General features: G+C 51.7%; 2 protein-coding genes across 13 annotated transcripts in view; one reads left to right on the plus strand and one right to left on the minus strand.

Moving 5' to 3' along the window:
- Positions 1 to 509: 509 nt before the first annotated feature.
- On the plus strand, positions 510 to 7,990 carry LOC142251523 (bile salt-activated lipase-like). The gene is made up of 11 exons (XM_075324410.1): positions 510 to 596; positions 811 to 964; positions 2,496 to 2,618; positions 2,866 to 3,063; positions 4,160 to 4,290; positions 4,544 to 4,651; positions 4,735 to 4,852; positions 4,930 to 5,116; positions 6,884 to 7,087; positions 7,533 to 7,730; positions 7,816 to 7,990. The coding sequence occupies exons 1-11, from the start codon at positions 528 to 530 to the stop codon at positions 7,988 to 7,990; spliced, it is 1,665 nt and encodes a 554-aa protein (XP_075180525.1). The 5' UTR covers positions 510 to 527.
- Positions 7,991 to 8,049: 59 nt separating this feature from the next.
- The window catches only part of RALGDS (ral guanine nucleotide dissociation stimulator), a 167,097-nt gene continuing 157,018 nt past the window's right edge, over positions 8,050 to 18,128 (minus strand). For 10 of the 12 annotated variants that reach the window (XM_075324405.1, XM_075324404.1, XM_075324402.1 and 7 more), the window contains 5 exons: positions 12,660 to 12,755; positions 12,276 to 12,543; positions 11,308 to 11,553; positions 11,083 to 11,197; positions 8,050 to 10,313 (listed from right to left, as the gene is read on the minus strand). In XM_075324405.1, the coding sequence (XP_075180520.1) occupies positions 10,138 to 10,313; positions 11,083 to 11,197; positions 11,308 to 11,553; positions 12,276 to 12,543; positions 12,660 to 12,755 (901 nt within the window). In that variant the 3' untranslated portion in view covers positions 8,050 to 10,137. The remainder of the gene's footprint in view (positions 10,314 to 11,082; positions 11,198 to 11,307; positions 11,554 to 12,275; positions 12,544 to 12,659; positions 12,756 to 18,128) is intronic. The other 2 variants (XM_075324408.1, XM_075324399.1) reach the window with 1 other exon arrangement.

The raw sequence follows: 18,128 nt of genomic DNA on the forward strand, positions 1-18,128 counted from the left end.
AGTCGCCGCCAATGTGTGCACATAAGATATACCGCACCTCACATGTATACAGTGGGGGGAGGCAGGGTGTATATAATCATTATGTAACGACGATCTTCCTGGTTTTAAAGGAGCAGTACAGAATTAAAGATGGCTGCCTTCTTCTTTAAACAGCGCCACCCCTGTGCACAGGTTGTATGTGGTATTACAGCTCAGCCGCATTCACTTCAATGGAGGTGACCTGCAATACCGGACACAACCTGTAGACATTGGTGGCGCCGATTCTGTCATCGCCCAGACCCAACGCAGAAATCTGATCTTTTACAATCACCCAAATCAGTGGGGAGAGACGTCTTAGGGTCGTGTTTCCCGCCTGCTGCGACCAATGGCGTCTTGTGCCCCCAGCAGGTGAGGAGTTAATGGTGTTTACAAGCAGCACTGACCCTGAGCGGAGATAAGCGGTGTGTTGGCAGCTGCTGATTCTCACCCTCATCTGTGCGGGGGAATATAAAGGTGGGTGCGGCCCCCCGATAGGACACGGTCCAGAGATGGCGCCCTGGATACTGCTCACCTTGGCTTTGGCCGGATTCCTGGCGGCTGCCCATGCGGCTGTATCGGTAAGATAAAGACCCCCGTGTAATTAGTGCCCCCCGACTGCCGCCTGTAGGGGGGATGTGTCCCCATCTTTTGGGCCCTTAATAATTTGCTTTATTAAGGTCAGTGTCCCCCAATGGGCTCTAAAAAAATCACCCTGTATTTGCCCCTGGTGGGGGGCGCCATGCTCCAGACTCGTGTCCTCAGTAATACGGGGGTCTCTATCTTGTGTTACAGCTCAGGGTGGTCTACACTGAAGGAGGATTCGTAGAAGGAACCAATAAGAGGATCGGGATCATTTCTCCAAGTTTTCTGGATATCTACAAGGGGATCCCCTTCGCTGCTCCCCCCCGAATCCTCGAGAAAGCAGAAAGGCATCCAGGATGGTCGGGTACGTTCTCCGCAGAGAAGGTGGTACCTCACCCAGCCTCACGTAGATACAGACAGACGTACAGTGTCTGTTGTGTATCTAATCCTCTCCTGTGTGATACTGTCTGCTGAGCTGTGTATCTAATCCCATCCTGTGTGATACTGTCTGCTGAGCCGTGTATCTAATCCTCTCCTGTGTGATACTGTCTGCTGAGCCGTGTATCTAATCCTATCCTGTGTGATACTGTCTGCTGAGCTGTGTATCTAATCCCATCCTGTGTGATACTGTCTGCTGAGCTGTGTATCTAATCCTCTCCTGTGTGATACTGTCTGCTGAGCTGTGTATCTAATCCTCTCCTGTGTGATACAGTCTGCTGAGCTGTGTATCTAATCCTCTCCTGTGTGATACTGTCTGCTGAGCTGTGTATCTAATCCTCTCCTGTGTGATATTGTCTGCTGAGCTGTGTATCTAATCCCATCCTGTGTGATACTGTCTGCTGAGCTGTGTATCTAATCCTCTCCTGTGAGATACTGTCTGCTGAGCTGTGTATCTAAGCCTCTCCTGTGTGATACTGTCTGCTGAGCTGTGTATCTAATCCTCTCCTGTGTGATACTGTCTGCTGAGCTGTGTATGTAATCCTCTCCTGTGTGATACTGTCTGCTGAGCTGTGTATCTAATCCTCTCCTGTGTGATACTGTCTGCTGAGCTGTGTATCTAATCCTCTCCTGTGTGATACTGTCTGCTGAGCTGTGTATGTAATCCTCTCCTGTGTGATACTGTCTGCTGAGCTGTGTATCTAATCCTCTCCTGTGTGATACTGTCTGCTGAGTCGTGTATCTAATCCTCTCCTGTGTGATACTGTCTGCTGAGCTGTGTATCTAATCCTCTCCTGTGTGATACTGTCTGCTGAGCTGTGTATCTAATCCCATCCTGTGTGATACTGTCTGCTGAGCCGTGTATCTAATCCTATCCTGTATGATACTGTCTGCTGAGCTGTGTATCTAATCCCATCCTGTGTGATACTGTCTGCTGAGCTGTGTATCTAATCCTGTCCTGTGTGATACTATCTGCTGAGCTGTGTATCTAATCCTCTCCTGTGTGATACTGTCTGCTGAGCTGTGTATCTAATCCTCTCCTGTGTGATACTGTCTGCTGAGTCGTGTATCTAATCCTCTCCTGTGTGATACTGTCTGCTGAGCTGTGTATCTAATCCTCTCCTGTGTGATACTGTCTGCTGAGCTGTGTATCTAATCCTCTCCTGTGTGATACTGTCTGCTGAGCTGTGTATCTAATCCTCTCCTGTGTGATACTGTCTGCTGAGCTGTGTATCTAATCCTCTCCTGTGTGATACTGTCTGCTGAGCCATGTATCTAATCCTCTCCTGTGTGATACTGTCTGCTGAGCCGTGTATCTAATCCTCTCCTGTGTGATACTGTCTGCTGAGCTATGTATCTAATCCTCTCCTGTGGGATACTGTCTGCTGAGCCGTGTATCTAATCCTCTCCTGTGTGATACGATGTATCTAATCCTCTCCTGTGTGGATTTGCCCTAGGTACCCTGAAGGCCAACAACTACAAGTCTCGCTGTCTTCAGACCACCTTATCCCAGACGGACACCCGCGGAGAGACCGACTGTCTGTACCTGAATATCTGGGTGCCTCAGCCCGGCAGATCAGGTCAGTGTACCCGAGGGCTCATGTCATGTCTCCACAGCAGCTATGGGGGTGTGAATATTAATGCATCCTCACCCTCAGGAGTCAAAATGGACCAATCTCTGCTCCTGAGCACTAGCTTTGGCATCAGAGTTGGGAAACTGCACAAGTTGCAAAAATATCCACATCCCCCCCCCCCCCTATAGCGCTGTGGTTTGTTAGTCCGGTGCCGGGCGCCATCTCTCACCTTTCTCTTTACCGTCCTGTTTAGTGTCGACCAACCTGCCGGTCATGGTGTGGATCTACGGCGGCGCCTTCCTGATGGGCTCCGCAGATGGCGCCAACGTCCTGAATAATTACCTGTATGATGGCGAGGAGCTGGCCCTCCGCGGAAACGTCATCGTGGTGACCTTCAACTACCGTCTGGGACCCCTGGGATTCCTCAGCACCGGAGACGCCAATGCCCCCGGTAAGACTCGTCCAGGGGGGTGCAGAGTCCAGATTGTGAGGTTTGCTCCTTTATGACCAGTGGAGACCTCTATAGAGGAAAGTCCTGCCAGGGGACCACTCTGGAGTGGCTGCGGGGACCACCCTGGGCAGGGCCATGGCGGCTGCGGGGACCACGCTGGAGTGGCTGCGGGGACCACCCTGGGCAGGGCCATGGCGGCTGCGGGGACCACGCTGGAGTGGCTGCGAGGACCACCCTGGGCAGGGCCGGTGCAGCTGCGGGAACCACCCTGGGCAGGGCTGTGGTGCCTGCGGGGACCACCCCGGGTAGGTAGGACCGTGGCGGCTGCGGGGACCACCCTGGGTAGGACCGTGGCGGCTTCAGGGACCACCCCGGGTAGGTAGGGCTGTGGCGGCTGCGGGGACCACCCTGGGCAGGTAGGGCTGTGGCGGCTGCGGGGACCACCCCGGGTAGGTAGGGCTGTGGCGGCTGCGGGGACCACCCTGGGCAGGTAGGGCCGTGGCGGCTCTGGGGACCACCCTGGGTAGGTAGGACCGTGGCGGCTGCGGGGACTACCCTGGGTAGGTAGGACCATGGCGGCTGCAGGGACTACCCTGGGTAGGTAGGACCGTGGCGGCTGCGGGGACCACCCTGGGCAGGACCGTGGCGGCTGTGGGGACCACCCTGGGCAGGACCGTGGCGGCTTCAGGGACCACCCCGGGTAGGTAGGGCCGTGGCGGCTGCGGGGACCACCCTGGGTAGGTAGGACCGTGGCGGCTGCGGGGACCACCCTGGATAGGTAGGACCGTGGCGGCTGCGGGGACTACCCTGGGTAGGTAGGACCGTGGCGGCTGCGGGGACCACCCTGGGTAGGTAGGACCGTGGCGGCTGCGGGGACCACCCTGTACAGGGCCGGAGCTGCTGCAAGGACCACCCTGGACAGGACCGGAGCTGCTGTGAGGACCACCCTTACAATGTGTCCATAGAGGGTCACGTCTTCTGCTCTGGCCATGATGTCAGCGCCCCCTCCACTGCCAGTCTCTGCGGTAATAGTGCAGCTTCTCCACAGCGCCCCCCTCTGTCTGGTGCAGGTAATGATCGTTCTCCCCTCTGATAGGAAACTACGGTCTGTGGGATCAGCACATGGCCATCGCGTGGGTGAAGAGGAACATCGCTGCCTTTGGAGGAAACCCCGATAACATCACCATCTTCGGGGAGTCGGCCGGAGGCGCCAGCGTCTCTCTGCAGGTACCCTAAATACCGAAGCCCCCCGCAGCATTCTACCACCGCCAATCTACTATTGTTTAATAGCCCGAGCGCCCGCTCTCATGCACGGTGCAATCGTTCTCGGCAGCACGTTTATATAAGACGATGTGCTGCCGAGAATGATTCATAAGTGAGCTGGGGGCGCTGTTGCATTAGTGTCTATGGAAAGTGTGTGGTGAGAAGTGGTACTGCGGGTAAATCAGATTACAGGACGTTGTGATCTTCTGTGTTCCAGACCCTGAGTCCGCACAATGTTGGGCTGGTGAAGCGGGCGATCAGCCAGAGCGGCGTGGGCCTGTGCCCATGGGCTATTCAGCCAGACCCTCTCCGGTGGGTGAAGCAGGTAAGACGTCAGTCAGTAGTGATGTCCTATATGTCTGGTGGAAAGCTGCGATGATAATGCTCCTGCTACTCCTTGTATTACAGGTGGCTTCGCAGGTGGGCTGCCCCACGCACGACACCGCGGCCCTCGCCAACTGCCTGAGAGCCACAGACCCCCGTGCCGTCACCCTGGCCTTCAAGCTGGAGCTGGGAAACCTTCAGTGTGAGAATCCCTGGAAAATTCCTATAGATGGACCCCGGCCCCCCGCCAATCACTAACGCCCCTCTCCTGTACCATAGACCCCGTGGTGCACTATCTGGCCTTCTCCCCGGTCATCGATGGAGACTTCATCCCTGACGATCCCCTAAATCTCTTCCACAATTCCGCGGATATCGATTATCTAGCGGGAGTCAACAACATGGACGGACACATGTTCGCTGGAGTGGACCTCGCTGTGATCAACGAACCCCTGAAGAAGATCAACGCGTAAGTGTCCTGCAGAACCGCAACAATCCGCGGGGGCGGCTGTATAGCGGCTATATTCCTGTGCATAGGGGCAGTATTATAGTAGCTATATTCTTGTACATAGGGGCAGTATTATAGTAGTTATATTCCTGTACATAGGAGCAGTATTATAGTAGTTATATTCCTGTACATAGGGGGCAGTATTATAGTAGTTATATTCCTGTACATAGGAGCAGTATTATAGTAGTTATATTCCTGTACATAGGGAGCAGTATTATAGCAGTTATATTCTTGTATATAGGGGGCAGTATTATAGTAGTTATATTCTTGTATATAGGAGCAGTATTATAGTAGTTATATTCTTGTACATAGGGAGCAGTATTATAGTAGTTATATTCTTGTATATAGGAGCAGTATTATAGTAGTTATATTCTTGTACATAGGGAGCAGTATTATAGTAGTTATATTCTTGTATATAGGAGCAGTATTATAGTAGTTATATTCTTGTACATAGGGGACAGTATTATAGTAGTTATATTCCTGTACATAGGAGCAGTATTATAGTAGTTATATTCTTGTACATAGGAGCAGTATTATAGTAGTTATAGTCTTGTACATAGGAGCAGTATTATAGTAGATATATTCTTGCATATAGGGGGCAGTATTATAGTAGTTATATTCTTATATATAGGGGCAGTATTATAGTAGTTATATTCTTATATATAGGGGCAGTATTATAGTAGTTATATTCTTGTATATAGGAGCAGTATTATAGTAGTTATATTCTTATATATAGGGGCAGTATTATAGTAGTTATATTCTTGTACATAGGGGCAGTATTATAGTAGTTATATTCTTGCATATAGGGGGCAGTATTATAGTAGTTATATTCTTATATATAGGGGCAGTATTATAGTAGTTATATTTTTATATATAGGGGCAGTATTATAGTAGTTATATTCTTGTATATAGGAGCAGTATTATAGTAGTTATATTCTTATATATAGGGGCAGTATTATAGTAGTTATATTCTTGTATATAGGAGCAGTATTATAGTAGTTATATTCTTGTACATAGGAGGCAGTATTATAGTAGTTATATTCCTGTACATAGGGGCAGTATTATACTAGTTATATTCCTGTACATAGGAGCAGTATTATAGTAGTTATATTCTTGTACATGGGGGCAGTATTATAGTAGTTATATTCTTGTACATAGGAGCAGTATTATAGTAGTTATATTCCTGTACATAGGAGCAGTATTATAGTAGTTATATTCCTGTACATAGGAGCAGTATTATAGTAGTTATATTCTTGTACATAGGGGCAGTATTATAGTAGTTATATTCTTGTACATAGGAGCAGTATTATAGTAGTTATATTCCTGTACATAGGGGCAGTATTATAGTAGTTATATTCTTGTACATAGGGGCAGTATTATAGTAGTTATATTCTTGTACATAGGAGCAGTATTATAGTAGTTATATTCCTGTACATAGGAGCAGTATTATAGTAGTTATATTCCTGTACATAGGAGCAGTATTATAGTAGTTATATTCTTGTACATAGGAGCAGTATTATAGTAGATATATTCTTGCATATAGGGGGCAGTATTATAGTAGTTATATTCTTATATATAGGGGCAGTATTATAGTAGTTATATTCTTATATATAGGAGCAGTATTATAGTAGTTATATTCTTATATATAGGGGCAGTATTATAGTAGTTATATTCTTGTAAATAGGGGCAGTATTATAGTAGTTATTGTACCGCTTCCTCCCTCCATAGTGCCGAGGTGCAGAAGTTGGTGCAGGATCTCACCCTTCCTAAGGGCTTGCTGGGCAGTGATTTGGCTTTCGATCTTTACACATCTAACTGGGGTCCTGATCCGGCTCAGGAGCTGATGAAGAGGACGGTCATCGATGCAGAGACTGATTACATCTTCCTGGTCCCCAGTCAGGAGGCCATCGCGCGGCACTCTATGAGCGGCGGGTGCGTCACAGTCTAATTGTTACTTTTATATTTTATTTTCTGTTAGGCTATTATATATATTTAGTATATATCATGTAGAGTCCTCAGTACTGGGACGTGTAGTGCGTCTCCTTCGGATGCTGTATTTCCAGTGTTTATGACACTGGGTCCGGAAGTTCTCTGCTCCTCATTTTGTATGGTGGAGGGTGGATCGGGGTGGGGTGGATCGGGGTGGGGTGGTGTGGATTAGGGTGGTGTGGATTAGGGTGGGGTGGATTGGGGTGGGGTGGGATGGATTGGGGTGGGGTGGATCGGGGTGGGGTGGATCGGGGTGGGGTGGTGTGGTGTGGGGTGGATCGGGGTGGGGTGTATCTGTGTGCGGTGGTCCCGGATGTGCCCCCCCCTTCCCCCCCCCAGGTATGTGCCTTATATATATTGTATAATACGGGTTGCTTTTCCTTTGCAGATCCGGCAGGACGTTCAGCTACCTTTTCTCCCACGGCAGCCGGATGCCCATCTACCCGAGCTGGGTGGGCGCGGACCACGCTGACGACCTCCAGTACGTTTTCGGTAACCCATTCCAGAATACGGCGGCGTACAGACCCCAGGACCGGGACGTATCGGGAGCGATGATCGCTTACTGGACCAACTTTGCGGCCACAGGGTAAGCTTTTGTCCAATGTCTCCTCTGATCTTTCCGCACCTGTTGATTCTTCATTACTGACCTCCCGCTGTGTTTGGTCCCACAGAGACCCCAACCAGGGGCCGTCCAAGGTCCCCACCTCGTGGCTCCCCTATGACACTCGCTTCGGGCAGTACCTGGAGATTAATAACGACATTACCTACAAGTCCATGAAGCAGAGCCTCCGCTCGCCCTACGTCCGCTTCTGGTCCCAAACGTACCGCAATCTCCCCAACATGTAAACATTAAAACCATTGTTATGAGCCGCGTCCGGTGCCGCCATCTTTATTTCATAATCGGGTTCTGGAGTGTCGGAGTTTATTGCAAATGACTAATTTACATTGTTCAGAACAGTCGCCTTCATGAATCCGGGTCAGACGCAGGGTTACAAGTGTAAACATTCGCACCGCGGCGGACGAAGATGGCGCCTCAGCGAGAAAACAAATGTCAGAGGGCGCCGCATCAGATTTCATTTTACTTGTGTAATACCGGGTTTCACCACCAGGTGGCGACAATGTCATTGAAATCTTTGAACTACAAGTCCCAGAATGCACCTGGGCGGGGCAGGCTTTCGTTTTAGGCTACCGAGCCGTCTGCTGTATTGATTGGCACTTGTGAGAATCCTCAAAATTCTGGCAGAAAAAAAAATAAATAAAAAAAAAAAAACACAAAACGCCAGAGCGGAGATCGAGCGTTAAGGCGCAGTGAGAGAGCAGTGCATGCTGGGACTTGTAGTGCACAGTATGGACGATACAACCATTTATTCATTGTATTGCTCCAATGCATCTGAAGAAAAAAAAAGAAAACCAATGTCCCGTTTTGTGTTCGCAGCTCCCATGCAGAGTGATAGGAATCCGATGTACCAGCAAAGTGTGGGAGGGGTGGGACCAGACTACACCGGGTCACTCGTAGTCTGTTACCATGGAGACAGTTCTATACAGGAGCTGCGTACGTGAAACGGGAGGGATTTTTTTTTTTTTAAGGATTTTAGATGCAATGCAGCAATAGAGATGGAAAAGTATTCACACCCTCCATTTATGATGTTTTCTTGGAAATTTGCACAATATGAGGGGGAAGGGGGGTGACGAGGGAGTCATAACTCCGCCGAGCGCTCGCGACTCCACCATGGCTTTACAGATCAGGAAGGTGATGGAGCCGAGAGCGGCAAATCCCGCGAGCTCCTCGCCTCGTCGTTTTGGCTATTTTTTCCCAAGATGGCGGCCGACACGGAAAACCGCAATAAGCTCGACCGCCATCTTGGAAAAATAAGTAGAACATGTGAACCTCCGTAGGGGCCGTGCGCACGAGACCATTCCTCACCGAAGGCGAATCCTTCTTATCCCCGGGGGAAAACGGACTGATGACATCACTGATGACATCACTGCCGACGCCGTCCAATCAGCATCAGCCGTCACCCACATCTATTAAAACTCCATAAAAAAAAACACCCTCGACCATTAACCCCTTCACTGCGGGAGCGGAGCCGGGCGCGGCCTGTCAGGGTTATGGGACAGACGGGCCCCGCGGCCGCCTCCGCTCCCGCGTCTATTTACATCCAATAAATATTCAGAAAAGAAAATTAAAAAATAAAAATTAACATTTTTACACTAAAAACACATCGCTCCGTGGCTCCGGGAAACTGGAAATTTGGCCCCATTTGTTTTTTAAGACAGAAAAATAAGAAAATGGGGGGGTGGGGATATTTACAGGCGCGGAGCGTCATTAACCCTGTAAGGAACCAATGAACGTAGCGGCCACCGGGGGGCGCCCTCTTTGGTGCGGTTTGCGATGCTGGATTGTGAAGGTGTCGATATCTCCGGCTTCAGTAATGGACACTGCGGGGGGAGGGGATGGGGTGGGGGGGGGGGGGGGGAAGACGCCTCCGGATTTTTATGGCTTAAAAAAAAAAGTTTTTTTGTACAAAGTGCTTTTTTTTTTTGTAGAAAATGCGCAGATCGATGGTTTCCACAGGAGGGAGCGTATTTACATTAAGGTCCCTTTAAGGGGATGATGGCTGTCGGTGGCGGCCTCCATACAAGGTCCCGATCGTTCTGTCCCCGTCCGGCAGTAATACTGGCATTCTGGCGCCGGCCGGGCAGCCGCAGAGTTCATGGTCGTCTTATCTACCCCCTTCCCTTGAAGGCACCTGTGGCATGGAGGCGGATCCTGGTGGCGGCGGTGGCAGGTATCATTGCCCCCGTCTCCCGTCGGCCATTATTTGGCACCAGACCGGTAACCTCCGGTGGGGAATCTGGTCACAGTTTGGTGACGTCGGAGTGGGGCTGAGCCTCCCAGCGGACGTAGTGATGGTGGTGTCAGCCCCTGGAGGACGCGCCATCCTTCGGATCCCCCTGGCGGGGGGGGGGGGGCACAGCGGGTGCGGCGAGGGTCAGAAGATGCCCTTTGCTATTTTCAGTCCTTTCTGCTTCATCCGGGGCAGCGTGGAGCTGGAGCCGTGCTTGATCTTGACCCCCTTGGAGAAGCCGCGTCTTTTCAGTATAAAGTCGTAGTTGGCTCCTGAGTTCATGGCGTAGAAGACGTTGGCGTTATCCGGGATCTTCAGCTCTGAGGAAAGACGAGAAACGCATCAGTGCCTGACAAGTGCCCTATCTGTCCCTAGGAAAGCTGGGTGACGCCCTGCGCTCTGGAACAGCTGAATGCGCCGTTCTGGCGGCCATATTGTTTGTAGGCTACAATACTTTCTACTGTGTTAAAGGGGCGGTGCACCCCGAACAGGATGAGCCAACGTCTGGCTGCCGTCATGGACGAGTCCTACTAACCAGAGTGCAGGAGAGCGGCTCCTGATACCGTCCGCCAGGAGCAGCAGTGACATCTCCACACCGGCCCTTTAATACTGTACCCCATATATATATATATATATATAGATAGATAGATAGATAGATAGATAGATAGATAGATAGATAGATAGATAGATAGATATCTATGTATATGTATATATATATATGGGTAATGTTGTATACAGGCAGTCCGGGTGCTGCTCCTTTAAGAACCCGAAACTAGCGTCGTCATTACTCCGCGTTTCATAGAAAGCGGCCGGACCGGTCCCTATGTGTTAACCCTTTGCGTCTGATAGGGACCGGTCCGGCCTCTGTGTTAACCCTTTGCGCCTCATAGTGGCCGGACCGGTCCCTATGTGTTAACCCTTTGCATCTCATAGTGGGCGGCTCAGGCCTTACGTGTTAACCTTTTGCGTCTCATAGTGGCCGGACCTGACCCTATGTGTTAACCCTTTGCGCCTCATAGCGGCCAGCTCAGTCCCTACGTGTTAACCCTTTGTGTCTGATGGCGGCCGGCAGTGCACATGTTCCTTTACCTCTCTCCTCGGAGATGATCTGGACTAGCTCGTAGTCCTCCGCCCGCTCTCCGTCCAGGTTGTGTTTGGCCATGGCTTTACGGATCACCACGGGCGTCTTATCCTGACTCGTTACCTGTGGATAAATGAGACCGTGTCACCCCGTATATTGTGCGGATGAGACCGGGTATAGCGCCATTCTAGGATGTGGCCGGATACGGTACTGCGCCTCCATACTCGACTCACCAGGATGCTCTTGTACATGTTGCCGTTGTCCACGTCCAGGCTGACCCGGATGATGCAGCAATCGTCGATCTGCTGGTTGTAGAGCGGTAGAGACAGTGACGAGTAGCTGGAGATCCCGGACACCGAGCGCTTGTGCGTCCGAGAGGCCGAGACCGGAGTGGAGGAGACGGAGGACGAGGAGGCGCTGCTGGAGCCCGAGCCGATGCCCGACGTGTCCAGAGACGACAGCGACGTCGACTCCCAGAACTGGAAAATCAGGAAGTGAAGCGTCAGATACCGGCGGAGCGGAGGCCGTGATAACACGAGACGGTGACCCCGTATACGTATAATGTACCCCGACATCAGTATATAGGGTATACGTATAATGTACCCCAACATCAGTATATAGGGTATATGTATAATCTACCCCGACATCAGTATATAGGGTATATGTATAATGTACCCCGACATCAGTATATAGGGTATATGTATAATGTACCCCGACATCAGTATATAGGGCATATGTATAATGTACGGCTGCCATCACCATATCCAGTATATATGGTATGTGTATAATAGATGGCCGCCATCACTGTATACAGTATATAGGGCATATGTATAATGTATGGTTGACATCACCGCATCCAGTATATAGGGTATGCGTATAATGTACGGCTGCCATCACCGCATCCAGTATATAGGGTATGCGTATAATGTACGGCCGCCATCACCATATCCAGTATATAGGGTATGTGTAAAATGGATGGCCGCCATCACTGTATACAGTATATAGGGCATATGTATAATGTACGGCTGCCATCACCGCATCCAGTATATAGGGTATGCGTATAATGTACGGCCACCATCACTGTATACAGTATATAGGTTATATGTATAATGTACGGCTGCTATCACCGCATCCAGTATATAAACATTCAGCAAAAATTAAGAAACGAAACCCCCAAAACAGCAAGAGAGCAGGGACTGACCCCCAGGGGCGCACAGCGTTGTGTGGCCTGTGCCGCGGGTGGATCTTTGGGCTTTTCCTCTCGTACCTTCTTCTCCTGGCAGTCCGGGGACTCGGGCACGAAGCTGATGTTGATCTCCTCCACGTCGGAGCTGCTGGAGCCGGCGGACGTCACGCTGACCGTGTCGGTGGCGTCGTTCCCGCAGAGGTGCGGGCTGCACTTCAGCTGATCGAAGGACTTGGAGTGGGAGCTGACGCTGGCGCAGGGCTCCGAGCTGGGAGGCTGACGGCTGCGGGACACAAACGGTTAACGGGGATTTCCACATCGGAGAAGCGGCGGCGTCGAGCAGCCGCTTCTCCCCCCGGGGAGGGGGGGGGGGCTGCCCGCTACATCCGGGGTACTCACTCGCTCCATCGTTTGATGATCCCCGTGTTTTTCTTCGCCTTTAAGGTGTTGCTGGCGGATTCAGATAACGGTTCGATCTCACAGGACAGACTGTAACTGGGGCGCGAGAGACAAGACCAGTCAGTACTGGGGCGCGAGAGGCAAGACCAGTCAGTACTGGGGCGCGAGAGGCAAGACCAGTCAGTACTGGGGCGCGAGAGGCAAGACCAGTCAGTACTGGGGCGCGAGAGGCAAGACCAGTCAGTACTGGGGCGCGAGAGGCAAGACCAGTCAGTACTGGGGCGCGAGAGGCAAGACCAGTCAGTACTGGGGCGCGAGAGACAAGACCAGTCAGTACTGGGGCGCGAGAGGCAAGACCAGTCAGTACTGGGGCGCGAGAGACAAGACCAGTCAGTACTGGGGTGCGAGAGACGAAGGGAATTTTGTTACTTACCGTAAATTCCTTTTCTTCTAGCTCTTATTGGGAGACCCAGACGATTGGGGTATAGCTACTGCCCTCCGGAGGCCACACAAAGCACTACACTAAAAAGTGCAAGGCCCCTCCCCTTCTGGCTATACCCCCCCGTGGTATCACGGGTACTCCAGTTTTAGTGCCAAAGCAAGAAGGAGGAAGCCAATAACTGGTTTAAACAAATTAACTCCGAGAAACATCGGAGAACCGAAAAAACCGTTCAACATGAACAACATGTGTACCCGCAAACCACAAAAAAATCCCGAAGGACAACAGGGCGGGTGCTGGGTCTCCCAATAAGAGCTAGAAGAAAAGGAAATTACGGTAAGTAACAAAATTCCCTTCTTCTTCAGCGCTCTATTGGGAGACCCAGACGATTGGGACGTCCAAAAGCTGTCCCTGGGTGGGTAAAGAAATACCTCATGTTAGAGCTGCAAAAAAACAGCCCTCCCCTACGGCGATGTCACTGCCGCCTGCAGGACTCTTCTACCTAAGCTGGCATCCGCCGAAGCATAGGTATGCACCTGATAATGCTTGGTGAAAGTGTGCAGACTCGACCAGGTAGCTGCCTGGCACACCTGTTGAGCCGAAGCCTGGTGTCGTAATGCCCAGGACGCACCCACGGCTCTGGTTGAGTGGGCTTTTAGCCCTGAAGGAACCGGAAGCCCCGCAGAGCGGTAGGCCTCTAGAATTGGTTCTTTGATCCATCGAGCCAGGGTGGCTTTAGAAGCCTGCAATCCCTTGCGCGGACCAGCGACAAGGACAAAAAGAGCATCGGAACGGCGCATGGGCGCCGTTCGGGAAATGTAGATTCTGAGTGCTCTCACCAGATCTAGCAAACGTAAGTCCTTTTCATACCGGTGAACCGGATGAGGACAAAAAGAAGGCAAGGAGATATCCTGATTAAGGTGAAAAGAGGATACCACCTTAGGGAGAAACTCCGGAATAGGGCGCAGCACTACCTTGTCCTGGTGGAACACCAGGAAAGGAGCCTTGGATGACAAAGCTGCCAGCTCCGACACTCGCCGAAGCGATGTGATCGCTACTAGAAAAGCCACTTTCTGTGACAGGCGAGAAAAGGAAACGTCCTTTAGAGGCTCGAAGGGCGGCTTTTGCAGAGCAACAAGTACTCTGTTCAGATCCCATGGATCTAACGGCCGCTTGTACGGGGGCACAATATGACAGACCCCCTGTAGGAACGTGCGCACCTTAGGAAGACGTGCTAGACGCTTCTGAAAAAACACCGACAGTGCCGAGACTTGCCCTTTAAGGGAGCTGAGCGACAAGCCCTTTTCCAACCCCGATTGCAGGAAGGAAAGAAAGGTGGGCAATGCAAATGGCCAAGGGGATACTCTCTGTGCAGAGCACCAGGATAAGAAAATCTTCCACGTTCTGTGGTAGATCTTAGCAGACGTTGACTTCCTAGCTTGTCTCATTGTGGCTACGACTCCTTGAGATAATCCTGCAGACGCTAGGATCCAGGACTCAATGGCCACACAGTCAGGTTCAGGGCCGCAGAATTCTGATGGAAAAACGGCCCTTGGGACAGTAAGTCTGGTCGGTCTGGCAGTGACCACGGTCGACCGACCGTGAGATGCCACAGATCCGGATACCACGATCTCCTCGGCCAGTCTGGGGCGACGAGTATGACGCGGCTGCAATCGGATCTGATCTTGCGTAACACTCTGGGCAAGAGTGCCAGAGGTGGAAAGACGTATGGGAGCCGGAACTGCGACCAATCTTGAACCAATGCGTCTGCCGCCAGAGCTCTTTGATCGCGCGACCTCGCCATGAATGCCGGAACCTTGTTGTTGTGCCGGGACGCCATTAGGTCGACGTCCGGCACTCCCCATCGGCGACAGATTTCCTGAAACACGTCCGGGTGAAGGGACCACTCCCCTGCGTCCATGCCCTGGCGACTGAGGAAGTCTGCTTCCCAGTTTTCTACGCCGGGGATGTGAACTGCGGATATGGTGGAGGCCGTGGCTTCCACCCACATCAGAATCCGCCGGACTTCCTGGAAGGCTTGCCGACTGCGTGTCCCCCCTTGGTGGTTGATGTATGCCACCGCTGTGGAGTTGTCCGACTGAATTCGGATCTGCCTTCCTTCCAGCCACTGCTGGAAGGCTAGTAGGGCAAGATACACTGCTCTGATTTCCAGAACATTGATCTGAAGGGTGGACTCCTGCGGAGTCCACGTCCCCTGAGCCCTGTGGTGGAGAAACACTGCTCCCCACCCTGACAGACTCGCATCTGTCGTGACCACTGCCCAGGATGGGGGCAGGAAGGATCTTCCCTGAGACAATGAGGTGGGAAGGAGCCACCATTGTAGAGAGTCCTTGGCCGTCTGGGAAAGAGAGACTTTCCTGTCAGGACGTTGACTTCCCGTCCCATTGGCGGAGAATGTCCCATTGAAGTGGGCGCAGATGAAACTGCGCAAAGGGAACTGCTTCCATGGCTGCCACCATCTTCCCGAGGAAGTGCATGAGGCGCCGTAAGGGGTGCGACTGGCCCTGAAGGAGGATTGCACCCCTGTCTGTAGTGACCGCTGCTTGTTCAGCGGAAGCTTCACTCTCGCTGCTCGAGTATGGAACTCCATGCCAAGATACGTTAGTGACTGTGTCGGAGACAGATTCGACTTTGGAAAGTTGATGATCCATCCGAACGTCTGTAGAGTCTCCAGTGTAGCATGTAGACTGAGTTGGCATGCCTCTTGAGAGGGTGCCTTGACAAGTAGATCGTCTAGGTAAGGGATCACAGAGTGTCCGTGAGAGTGCAAGACTGCTACCACTGCCGCCATGACCTTGGTGAAAACCCGTGGGGCTGTCGCCAGACCGAATGGCAGAGCTACGAACTGAAGATGTTCGTTTCCTATCACAAAACGTAGAAAACGTTGATGTTCTGTAGCAATTGGCACGTGGAGATAAGCATCTTTGATGTCTATTGAGGCAAGGAAGTCTCCTTGAGACATTGAGGCCACGACAGAGCGGAGGGTTTCCATCCGGAACCGCCTGGCGTGCACATGTTTGTTGAGCAGCTTTAGATCCAGAACAGGACGGAACGAGCCGTCCTTTTTTGGAACCACAAAGAGATTGGAGTAAAACCCTCTCCCTTGTTCCTGAGGCGGTACAGGAACCACTACTCCTTCCGCTCTTAGGGAGTCCACCGCCTGCAGCAGGGCATCTGCTCGGTCTGGATGTGGGGAGGTTCTGAAGAACCGAGCTGGAGGACGAGAACTGAACTCGATTCTGTACCCGCGAGACAAAATGTCTGTCACCCACCGGTCTTTGACCTGTGACATCCAAATGTCGGAAAAGCGGGAGAGCCTGCCCCCGACCGGAGATGCGGAGGGGGGGAGCTGGAAGTCATGAGGTAGCCGCTTTGGAAGCGGTTCCTCCATTTGCTTTCTTGGGCGCGCGTGAGCCCGCCAGGAATCTGAGCTTCTTTGCGTCCTCTGAGTCCCTTTGGACGAGGAGAATTGTGTCTTGCCCGAACCTCGAAAGGACTGAAACCTCTGCTGCCATTTTTTCTGCTGAGGTTTGCTTGATCTGGGCTGGGGCAAAGAAGAGTCTTTACCCTTGGACTGTTTAATGATGTCAGCCAATGGCTCGCCAAACAGTCTATCTCTAGATAAAGGCAGGCTGGTTAAACATTTTTTGGAACCAGCATCTGCTTTCCAGTCCTTTAACCACAAGGCTCTGCGCAAAACTACCGAATTGGCGGACGCCATTGAGGTGCGGCTGGTAGATTCTAGGACCGCATTGATAGCGTAAGACGCAAACGCGGACATCTGCGAGGTAAGGGACGCCACTTGCGGCACCGCTGGATGTAAGATAGCATCCACTTTTGCTAACCCTGCTGAAATAGCTCGGAGTGCCCATACGGCTGCGAATGCTGGAGCAAACGACGCGCCGATAGCTTCATAGACAGATTTTAACCAGAGGTCCATCTGTCTGTCATTGGCATCCTTAAGTGAAGCGCCATCCTCCACTGCAACTATGGATCTAGCTGCAAGTTTGGAAATCGGGGGGTCAACTTTAGGACACTGGGTCCAGCGCTTGACCACATCAGGGGGGAAAGGAAAACGTGTATCCTTAGAACATTTAGAGAAACGCCTTTCTGGATGAGCGTCGTGTTTCTGGATTGACTCTCTGAAGTCAGAGTGATCCAAGAAAGCACTTAATTTACGCTTGGGATAGAGGAAACGAAACTTCTCCTGCTCTGCAGCTGCCTCCTCTGCAGAAGGGGCTGGGGGAGAAATATCCAACAGTCTATTGATGGCTGAGATAAGCTCGTTTACCATGGCGTCCCCATCCGGGGTATCCAGATTGAGAGGGGTTCCAGGATAAGACTCCTGATCACTCTCATCAGACGCATCACAGAGCGACTGATTGCGCTGAGACCCTGAGCAGTGTGATGACGTTGAGGGTCTTTCCCAGCGAGCCCGCTTAGGGTGGCTGGGGCTATCATCTGAGTCATAATACTCAGCCTGTGAAGCCGGGGACCCCCTTGCAGTCTGGATTAAATCCAACTGAGGGGGATTAGAGGACAGAGACCTCGCCGTGTCCATAGACTGAGCCCCAGGCATGGATTGCAAAGTTTCAAGGATTTTTGCCATAGTCACAGACATATTATCAGCAAAAACTGCAAAGTCTGTCCCTGACACCGGGGCAGGACTTACAGGCGTCTCAGCCTGGGTCACTATCTCTCCGGACTCCGGCTGGCGAAGCAGCACCGGATCTGAGCATTGCACACAATGGGGGTCCTTGGAGCCTGCTGGTAGAGCAGCCCCACATGCAGCACACGCAGTGTACACAGCCCTAGCCTTGGCAGCCTTGCGTTTTGTGGATGACATGTTGCTGCCTCCTCAGAGCGATCTGGGTATACAGCCAGGAAGCGACCTCACAGTGCAAGCAACAAGGAAATATATATATGTCCAGTGACACAGTACACTAATACACACTGAGGCACTAGAGGGGCCAGCTGAAAAGCCGCTTACCGCCCGCTTAAGAGCGGGT

This window comes from Anomaloglossus baeobatrachus, chromosome 9 (genome assembly GCF_048569485.1).
Source record: "Anomaloglossus baeobatrachus isolate aAnoBae1 chromosome 9, aAnoBae1.hap1, whole genome shotgun sequence".
Taxonomy (NCBI): domain Eukaryota; kingdom Metazoa; phylum Chordata; class Amphibia; order Anura; family Aromobatidae; genus Anomaloglossus; species Anomaloglossus baeobatrachus.